This window comes from Benincasa hispida, chromosome 3 (assembly GCF_027475165.1).
Source record: "Benincasa hispida cultivar pf3 chromosome 3, pf3_genome.v1.1, whole genome shotgun sequence".
In the NCBI taxonomy this organism is placed as follows: domain Eukaryota; kingdom Viridiplantae; phylum Streptophyta; class Magnoliopsida; order Cucurbitales; family Cucurbitaceae; genus Benincasa; species Benincasa hispida.
Window position 1 is genome coordinate 76,480,084 of NC_143480.1, and position 11,028 is coordinate 76,491,111.

The 11,028-nt window shown below is 32.9% G+C and overlaps 1 protein-coding gene across 1 annotated transcript; it reads left to right on the plus strand.

Annotated features, from left to right (window-relative positions):
* The first annotated feature begins 915 nt into the window (after window positions 1-915).
* CRB (chloroplast RNA binding protein) lies at window positions 916-4,872 on the plus strand. The gene is made up of 10 exons (XM_039027918.2): window positions 916-1,425; window positions 1,959-2,093; window positions 2,174-2,260; window positions 2,407-2,497; window positions 2,611-2,665; window positions 3,126-3,186; window positions 3,278-3,499; window positions 3,999-4,115; window positions 4,208-4,297; window positions 4,391-4,872. Exons 1-10 carry the CDS (start codon window positions 1,321-1,323, stop codon window positions 4,568-4,570), a joined length of 1,143 nt encoding a protein of 380 aa, XP_038883846.1. The 5' UTR covers window positions 916-1,320; the 3' UTR covers window positions 4,571-4,872.
* Window positions 4,873-11,028: the final 6,156 nt, after the last annotated feature.

Genomic DNA, 11,028 nt, shown 5'->3' on the forward strand with positions numbered 1-11,028 from the left:
ACAACTACAGAGTGTGCTGCATCCAATAGTGTTACCAGAATAAGGCACCCGACCTTATTTGTATACTATAGATCATTTTGATTATTTACTCGAACTTGATCCACTCTTATGTCTTTACATAAAGTTCAAGTATTCATGTAATAGTCATGGATCTTTTAATTTATTGGATTTATTTCTAAAATGAAATAAGCAATTCAGTATATTCAATAACAACTTTATCGATTTATAGAATGAGTTTATTGTTTACAAACCTTGAGTTTTAGGACATAAAACCCAATAAATTTGAGTTTAGTGGGTGAATTTCTAAGATTGCATGTTTGGTTGAAATTCAACTTTGGCATTAGATTTCTCTTTAATTATGAAGTTTAAATTGTAATTGGCTCTTGATTGATGAACTTATATGTGTACTCTAGAGTCTGTAATTTTATTAGAGTCAATAGAATTGAAATTGAGTATGTTAAATTCTAGAATTTTTTATGTTAAACTTTCAAGTTCTTAAATGTTTTCTAGTTTTAAACTTATGTTTTGAGGGTGATCCCGAACAAATGTTTCGAGTTGTTTTAGTGAAATTTTATTAACTTCATTTGACATACGAAATCATTTTATTTATTTTTTTTTATTTTAACAAAGAGTTAAAATTTTTATTTAAGGTCGATGCATGCATATAGTAATGTTCTGTTAGTAAATGTGGAAAAGTCGGGTCGTTACAGCTGTTTTCAAATATAGAAAAATGAACAAAAATATTTACAAAATATAATAAAGTTTTAAAATCTATGATAGACATGGATAGACTTCTATCCATGTCTATCAGTGACATTGATAGACACTGATAGAAGTCTATCAATATCAATCTGTATCTATCATTATTAGATTATGAAATTTTATATATTTTGTAAATATTTTCAAAATTAAATTAAGTTTGGACTCATTTTGAACGTGGAATGTGGGCTAATAGAGTCGTCTTTGGCAATTTTCTCTCTTACGTTTTGTAAAGTGAGATTAATCTCCTCCACGTGGTGCTGATGACTTGAGTGGTACTCGGCATACCGTTGCCAATGGCTTAAACAAGAAGTTAAAGTAGCTCTTCCAATTTTATTTCTTTTTTAGTTTTTTGGTTTTAAATTTGAAAATTTTGAAAGTGAGAACTGAGAAGGGATTGAATGAGAGGTGGAGGCAAATCACTGTCTTATCCTCAAAACATTAGAATGAAATCCAGCCAGAGAAACAGAAGCCATGCCCTTAGAAGAACAATCCTTCAAATCCATTGCCCTTTTAATCCCACCACCAAACAAGAACACAGAGGGTTTCTAACTGGGAATCATGGCAAACGCAATGGCTGCGCACCACCAAAAATTGCCTTCATTCTCTGTTCTTCCTTCTTCTCTTTCCGACTTCAATGGCGCCAGACTCCACGCCCAAGTTCAGGTCCTCTCCTCTTTTCCCTATATGTATATTTCTGTTTTGGGTTTTTTCTTAACTCTTAAATTTTGATTCAAACTGGAAATTATTTGAGGGGTTACTATTGTTAAGGTCTCAAAATCAGTGAAAACTGAACTGGGGAAATGGCTATTGCAATCTGCCAGTTTCTTTTCCGTTCTCATTTGATCGGATTCATATATGTAGTTTGTCACTAGACACAAAAGATTAGATGAAATAGGATACATCGAATATTAATTGGATTCACGGAACTCAATCAAAATGAAAGCTGTTAATATGAATTTGAGGGTGAATGAGGTTGGAAGCTTCTAAACATTCTGCACTGATACCATGTTAAACACGACACCTGATTAATATGCGAGCTGCTAACATGAATAAGAGGGGAAATGAGGTTTCGAATAGGAGTTTTTTTGCTCTGATATCGTGTTAAACTACACTACGTTAGGAAGCGTAGGTTGATGGATTATGATGCATTTTGTTCTTTATATGTTTTCTCAATTTGGTTTGGCCTTGGATTGCAGTATAAAAGGAAGGTTATGCAGCCAAAGGGAGCATTACATGTTACAGCAAGTGCAAAGAAGAATATTCTTATAATGGGTGGCACCAGATTTATTGGTATATTTTTGTCTAGACTTCTTGTCAAAGAGGGTCATCAGGTTTGCCATTCCCTTTCTCCTTTCTTTGCTTGCTACAGATTCCCTATTAGAAATTTAATGGAAATTGCTCATTTTGGCAGGTGACTTTGTTTACAAGAGGAAAAGCACCTGTTACACAACAATTGCCTGGCGAGTCGGAAGCAGATTATGCTGATTTTAAATCCAAGGTCTTCTAAGCTTCCATTTAAGCATTAAAATCTGGTGGCTTTCATTGAAAAGAAATTTTCTATCATGGTTTTATTTTAAAGCTTATTACTTGTGAGTTTGTTAGAGTACAGATGATAAATGTGTCTATTTGGTTCACATTTCCCAGATTCTGCATTTGAAGGGAGACAGAAAAGACTTTGATTTTGTGAAATCCAGTCTCTCGGCTGCAGGGTTTGATGTAGTTTATGACATAAATGGTGAGTATGATTTTGGATTGATCTCTTTTGGTTTGAAACTTTTCACCCTGATTTGTTTTATAACCATCATATCTGTTCATTTTTTCGGTCTACACACTGTTGCATGATTTCAGGGAGAGAAGCAGTTGAAGTTGAACCAATTTTAGATGCTTTGCCTAAGCTAGAGCAGTAAGATTTCCTAAATAATATCTGCTTTCTTTTCACAGCAATTAGTGTGTTATTCATTTGGATCATGTTTTTCCAATGCTAGAGGAACAATTTTGATGTACAAAAGGATTTTGTGCCATTGGCGATCCCGATATGGGATTGGTTTGTCCAGTTTCTGTACGTGATAGTAGTCAGATAGTTGGACTTCAAGAAATGTTGCCAATATTGTTAATTTTATTAAGATATAATATTAAGCTATCAAAGTAAATTTAGATGTTTAAAGATCATATCATGGTGATGATCTAGTTAAAATATTAAATATTCTATGAATTCTCCAAACTCTGTTACATTATTAGATAGTTGAGTAAATTACATAAGCTAGTCCAAACATTACGATTCACAAAACTTCGCATGAAAACCATGAAACAGATCATAAATTTTGGAGAGTCTGATAAAATATGATGTATCTAATTATTCTCAGGTTTATATACTGCTCTTCAGCTGGTGTCTACCTCAAGTCTGATCTCCTACCTCACTTTGAGGTACCTTTAAGCTTTCAGATTACTTTCTTTGTCCAATACCAGATAAGTGGGTCGCTCAAAGCTTGACCTCCACTTCTCTTTCATATTGTAGGTAGATGCAGTTGATCCAAAGAGTAGACATAAGGGAAAGCTCGAGACGGAGAGCTTACTGGCATCGAAGGGTGTTAATTGGACTTCTATAAGACCAGTCTACATTTACGGACCATTGAACTACAACCCTGTGGAAGAATGGTTCTTCCACCGGTTGAAAGCGGGTCGCCCCATTCCAATCCCCAACTCAGGCATTCAAATTACACAACTTGGTCATGTCAAGGTTTGTAGCGTGAAGTACTATTTATGCAACAGGAACAAATCGTTAAGTCTGTTGTAGGTAGTGGGTCAATAAAAATCCGTTAATGTGAATAGCTTAGGAAGAGGATTATCCTGTCAAACATTTCTTGACGTTGATCGACATTCAAACTACACAACTTGGTCACATATAGGTTTGTGGTGTTAAGTACTATTTATGTAACAGGAACAACTCGTTAAGTCTGTTGTAGGTAATGAGTCAATAAAGACCTGTTAATGTGAATAGCTTAGGAAAAGGATTATAGTTTCAAATATTTCTCAACGTTAATGTACATTCAAATTACAAAACTTGGTCATGTCTAGGTCTGTGGTGTTAAGTTTTATTTATGCAACAGAAACGGCTTGTTAAGTCTACAGTGGGTTGATAAAGATCTATTAATGTGAATAGCTTAGGAAAAGGATTTCTTGATGTTAACGTAGCGGTCAAGATCCGGTAAATAATTGAACTTTTTTGTCAACTGCAGGATTTGGCAAATGCTTTTGTTCAGGTTCTTGGTAATGACAAGGCAAGCCAACAAGTATTTAATATCTCTGGTGAAAAATATGTTACATTTGATGGGTTAGCCAAAGCTTGTGCTAAGGTACACTATTGAAGACATAATTAGGACACCATGGTATTCATCATTGAGATAACATGTGAATTGGCTGATTTCTCCTGTAACAAACTTCACAGGCTGGAGGCTTTCCTGAGCCTGAGATTGTCCACTACAATCCAAAGGAGTTTGACTTTGGAAAGAAGAAGCCATTCCCTTTCCGTGATCAGGTAATCTGGTCGATGTAATGATTAGTATGAGGCAGCTTATTGGAATCTGATTACTGAAATAGCACCATTATTGTTAATATAAATGTTATGCAGCATTTCTTTGCATCGATTGAGAAAGCGAAGAGCGTGCTCGGGTGGAAGCCCGAATTCGATTTGGTGGAAGGTCTTGCAGACTCCTACAACTTGGACTTTGGCAGAGGCACTTTCAGGAAAGAGGCTGATTTCTCAACAGATGACATAATCCTTGGCAAGAGCCTGGTTCTTCAAGCTTGAGGCATCCTTCTTTTTCATTTTTTTCATGGCTATTTTTACTCATTTTCTACCCGAGCTGCAGTGGTTAATCGACCGATCTCGAGTTGAGAAGTCAATTTAGGAATGTTATATATGTGTATGTATGGGGTGGAGATTTGTTTGTGTTGGCTCTAGTTTCTTCAAGTGGCAAGCAATTTAGAGAAGCATTAGAACTAGGCCTTGTCAATTCATTAGAGGCCTTCTTCATTCAATCATAGACAAACTCAAATGTTTATGATCCGAAAAATGCAGTATAAATGATGCCATTTGTCTCTTCTTGTTCATTTGTTCATATTTTCCTAGCTTTTAATCATATCAAACTCAATGTTGGATACTATTGTTGAGCATCGTCGATGTTGTAAAGTTGTAAGAGTAGAGATTTTACCATTTTTTTTTAAAAAAAAACAAGTGAAACTTTTTTTTAAAAAATTGTGAATTATCTCAATTTCTTTTTAGAGATAAAATTATTATCAAAGAAATAATGAAATATGATTGGTTGGTTGTACAAATATCAATATTGAAATTAACGTGTCATTTTGAATAGGAATAAACACTAGGACTAGCGTGTATGCATTGATATTAACGATCCAATTTAAGGAGTTGTTGAGTGATATTTATGAGACTTAAGAAAAAAAATTCAAGGCTTGAGATCGTAGAGTTGGTGACATGCATGATGAGTTTTTTTTTTTTTTTTTTTTTTTAAATTTTTAGATTTTACTTAAAGTTGGAAAGAACAATATTGACATTTCTTCTATATCTTGAATCAATTACAAGGTCTTCTTATATAGGAAAAAGTCCAGTTACTAATATAGAACAATCTTACAGATTTGGGGAGAAAAAATATACACATAATACACACTTAATATTATAAAAAATATAAGGAAGAAAATCCAACACTCCCCTTAAGCTTTTTGTAAATGTCTTTTTGTAAATGTCTTCCACAACCAGCTTATTGATAAGTCTACCAGATTATCCTTTCGAAAGGTCTTCTACTAGCACATCAGTTATTTGTTCTTTCTTTGGAAGATAGTATATTACCCCACATCAATTTTCTCCTTTTTGAAATGCTTGTCAATTTTAACATTCTTTGTTCTATCATGTTGAATTGGATTATGAGTTATAGCGATGATAACCTTGTTATTGCAATAGTGTTGGGATTTATGTCCTAAAACCTCATAGTTATTTATTCGACATAATAGTTGATTATTTTAAATATGCAATAATGCATTATCCATTAAGAAAAAATTCAAGGTTATTTCATGAGACTTGAATAGTATATATTGAACATACAGATGAACCATGTTCAAGTAATAACCTAAAGGGTCTATAGTATATGAATAAGATTTGGGTATCTTATCATGGTAAAACTGTGGCTACGACCCACTTTGTAAGAGTTACAAACGATGTAATCCAAACTGTTTGTGTAGAGACATGTGAGTGGGGTATCATATACAATGAGTTTGTATAAGATCAAACCGCAAAATCATTAATCTTGCTTTGTAATGCCCTTGACCGAAGAGATTAATATTTCATAGGATAACCATATGTAACTCGATCTCAATCTTGAGTGAGTTATGAACTCTTGCTTGTGAGGGCTTGTCATTTGATTTGTGTGGCCCTGAGTCGCCGACTCAATAAGCCTACCATTTTGGGGACGATACCGATTGAGGAGCTAGGAACATAACTATACAAGATGAAATTTACTTCTTCCCTTCTTTAGGGTAAGTAGATGAGTAGTTCCCTTAAGTGCCGATTCCAGGTTTTGAACAAAGAGTATCCACTCTCTCATTAGGCCGAGAGGGACTTTTTTATGCTAGGACCATAAACAGATTGTTCATTAGAGGGATCAATGGTACTTAAGAAGCAAGAGATAATTACAAGGGTAAAACGATAATTTGACCTAACCTATAATTACGAACAACTTGTGAAGGATCGACTTACTCGTAATGGTTAAATCTATGGACGCAACATGTTCTACAGTGCTAAGAGTGCAACTATGAGTCTTTGAAATGACCCATAGTTAATGAGCGTTGGTTAATTTAATTAAAGAGTTTAATTAATTAACGTCAGATCATTGAAACTTATAATCTGTAGGTCCATTAGGTCTCCCTATTAGCTTACAACGGGTAAACAAGGACCAATAGTTTTGAAAGAATTTCAAAATTTTAAATTAATTAAAGGAATAATTAATATAATGTATATAGATACATTATAATATAAAATTAATTTCAAGTGAGATTGAATGAGATTCAATATTAAACTATACAATAAAAAGGAGATTTATTGTATTTGGATAATTCAAATAATAATATGAATTAGATTCATATTAAAACTTTAGATTAACAGTTAATATGAATGAAATTCATACTAAAAATTATACGTTATAAGAAAGATATATATTCGAATAAGATTCATATAATTAATTAAATATTAGATATTTGATTTTTCTAAATTAATTAACTAAATTAAATTAAATTGGTTTAATTTAATTAATGGGTGAAGTGGGTGGTTTTCAATCCTACTTCACTTTAAAAACTAGGTGGGAAAGTTTTCTTGGGATATAGTTTTTCTGCGGAAGAAAATTCACGTTCCTCCCCTCCGATCTCTCTCTCAAGCTTTTGTAAAGAAATGGTTTCTCAGTAAAAAAAAAAAAAAAAAAAAAAAAAAAAACTCCTTCACAACCAAAATTTCTTATCTCTTTCAAAAGGCAGTTTCCACAAATCGATGCTTGCCAAGAGGATAGCAGGCACGATATTGTTCATGGAAGTTCAGTTGCAGAATATGGAGAATTATTGTGAAGACCTTGAGAAGATATGAAGAAATGTTCTTCGAAGGTGAATTTTTCTTCTCTATAACTTTATCATTTTTTTATGCTTAAACTATAAATTTAGCATAATGTATGTTACTATGTATTCTTCTTTTCTGTGTTGTTTAAATTCTAAAAAAAAAAAATCAAAGCAAAAGACAATCCCTCGCTTTCTCTGTGGGATTCGATCTCTTCAAATAGACCACATAGGTGTCTTTTCATACAATTTCAGTTCTTTAAAATTTCTGGTAATCTATATACCTTCACAAAGTCCATATGCTAAGACTCTAAATAATGCTTGAACGAAACTCTTGGCTACTATATTTTATTTTTTACTATGTGAATCACACTTGAAAAGTACTTTATTTGCCTTTAATTTAGAATTGTTTTGACTTAATATTATTAACTTTGATGTCGTTTGCCAGTGAATTTCAGAAGATAAGCAAAAGAAGGAGATTTGGAATTCAATAGAATGAATACAAACCAACTTTTTCCAATAAAGACAAAAATGTGCTAATTCTTGGAAGTAGGGAACGTAATGAAGAAAAAAAAGGCAAAAAATGGCCAAATAGAGGTGTCGTGGCGCCAAAACCCAAGAGTAGCTTTCTGGGCATTGCCTATTTTTGGAAAATGTTTTCTATTAGAACCAAGATTTTAGAGAGTGTTTTGGCTGCAAAAAAAGAGGTTAGAAAGTGCAGATAGTGCTTGGAAGCAGCTGGTTGATTCCGAGGTGCAAATCAAGGAGTTCCCCACATCCTTCATTGATGGAGTCATTGCAAAAGTAGTTTTCCATTACTCTTTTCAATTTTCACTTCTTTGAATGGTTATTAAAATTTTTGAAAGTAGGTTTATGACAACAATGAGTAGTGAAACTTATTTGTTCTAGGATGTCGATGAACTTGTTTATAGATTCGAGTTAATGTTTAGATTTTCTTTAGATATAGTGGATTTTATTATTTCAATATTATTATGCTTCTTTCTATGTGGTCTGTCTTCCTCTACTGAAACTTCACCTGCCTATGTTGATGGAGCTTTCTATTTCTTATTCTTTTGCTCATTTTCCCACTTTAATGTCCTGTAGTCCTTGTTTAGATGCCCTACTTTCTTACAATATTTGCATCTAATCTTGGACTTATCCTTATTCTCATATATGGTCACTGTTTATTAGACAATAGTTCTTGCCTTTCATGAACAGACATTCAGCACTTGGTTTTTCTTCTTTTAGACAGCAATTCCATTTCTTTAGTTCTAAGAGTAGAAATGATAATATCTAAATGAATCTCTCCCATATTTTGAAGCTATTTTAACATCTTTATATATCCCAGGAAGAGAATTACGAAGTACAAATGCTTCATTAATGGTCTGTATTGTGTCACCTTGTGTTTTAAATTATGCTATAATCTTTCTAAAATCATTAAGATTTTCAGTCAAGGTTTTGGATGGATTTGTCTTAAATGTAAAAAATCTTTCTCTCAAGAACATTTTATTAGGAAGATCCTTTGGTTCAAAAAATTCATTTAACTTTGTCCACATTTTAAAGGTTGTATTTTGATCAATTATCTGTGGAAGCACATTGCCTGATAGGTTCAAGACAAGAGTTCAATGTGCAATTAGCTCCATATTCTCTCTATCATCTACTGTCACAGTAGGCAACTTAGAAGGGTCTTCTAAAACCCTATGAGCTTTCTGTTACCCTAAAACAACCTTGATTTTTGCCTTCCAAAGGCTGAAATTTCCTTTTCCATCAAACTTTTAAATGTCATACCTTGCTAATGCCGTTGTCTTGCTTTTAAGCTCAAAGATTTTCTTTCTTTGAAGTTCTTGATATTCTTGATTTTTTCTTGCAGGTTCTGATACAAATTTGTTGCACTTTTCCTAATTTTACCGAAGCCCAATTGAAGAGATATCCATCTAAATTGACAGAGTCTATGTTGTAACAAGTGGACAAAAACAAAGCCACGTGGTTGAAGATGTATACAACACGTTAAGGTCAGTACTTTCTCTCAAATCAATTTAATTTCTTTTGGATCAAATTCATTTGAACAAAAAACTCCTTCATATTTTCTCTTCGTTTGATGGTGATTGTGAGGTAAGCGGAAGGATAAAGTAGAATCAAGAGAACCCGTGAGGAAGATGAAGATTTATCGAATATGCAAAGTGAAGGAGAGGAAGAGAAGACACAGAAGTTTACGTGGTTTGGCAATGGTTGCCTACATCCATGGAGGGGAGCTATTATTAATGGATTCTTGGAGGATTTTTAGTACAAAATGAAATTAGATAAGTTCTACTTTTCTTCTCACTTTAATCCTTTATATATACACGTAGGATTTTACAAATCAGTTAAGAGAAATAAAAGTAACTAAATGTTTGATGTATTGGCTAAGCTTAGACAATAATATGAGTAAAATCTCATGTGTTCAACAATCAAGTGATTGGGTTACCTCAAAAACCTTTGCTAGATTTTCAATTGCCTACATTTACTTTTCATGTACTTGTTACTTTTCTAGCATATTCCAAAGCGTATCAAACCTCCCTCTCCTTCAGTCAACTTGGAACTTTAAGCATATTATTTGAGAGGTTAGTTTGGTTCTTTGTGGATCGACCCATACCACTTTTACTGTAATGTTTAGAAGAAATGAGAATTTATTTTATCAAGGGAGTTGACAAACCATGCACTGTGCCTTCAAATTTATTAACATTAGATGTGTTTGAATGTTTTCACTTATGGATCAAACATATTATTCTAAATACTGAGGTTTGAGTCATCAACATACTTGTTTAGAATTTTCCTACCGTATTGTTTTGTCTTTGCTCGGGACTAATTAAGTTTTGGAGTTGTGAAACACACTCAAAAGTGCTTTCTTAGGTTTAGAAATTTGGTTGATTTATTGTTAATTAGTTTCTTGATTCTTTTCTTGGTTGAATTTGTAAGAATCAACTATGGACGGGAGCGAGCTAACTAGAGAAGAAAATGACAAAAAAAGAACCTCTTAGAATGGTTGGTAAATGTTTAAAATGCATCATTTTAAGATATATTTTGGTACTTTTCCTTATCAAATGTGGTTATATACATGTTATTTGGAAAAATTAAAAGGATATTGTCTTTTTAGAAACTATTTAGGAAAATATTGTTATTTTCAAACTATTTGTAGAAATATTATTTTTTTTTATTTTTTTTAAAAATAAGTCGAGGGTTGAAAATTCGACCTAGATAGGTCGAATTTTCCTTTGCACATCGAACTTTGAACCCTCGACTTTCCCTAACATTATTATTGAGTCTGTTTAATTATGAGACCTTCCTCATAATTATTTGATGTGAAGAGAACGAAAGACCTTCCTCATTCCGAAGACCTTCCTCATAACACTCATAATTATTTGATGTGTTAAAAATAATTTTGTATTGGGATAGAACGAAAGAGGGAAGAGTAAGAGAGAGTGAGATTTTGGGAGAGAGTGAGATTTTGAGAGAGAGCGAGAGAGCGAGAGTTTGAGAGCGAGAGCGAGATCTTGAGAGTGAGAGCGAGATATCCGTACAAATTTTCCTTCTTTTTTTTTTTTTAATTATTACACATTTCACCTTCTTCTTTCTTTCCTCCTTTCTTTTTTTATTTTTTTCTTTTTTTTTATTTTTCAT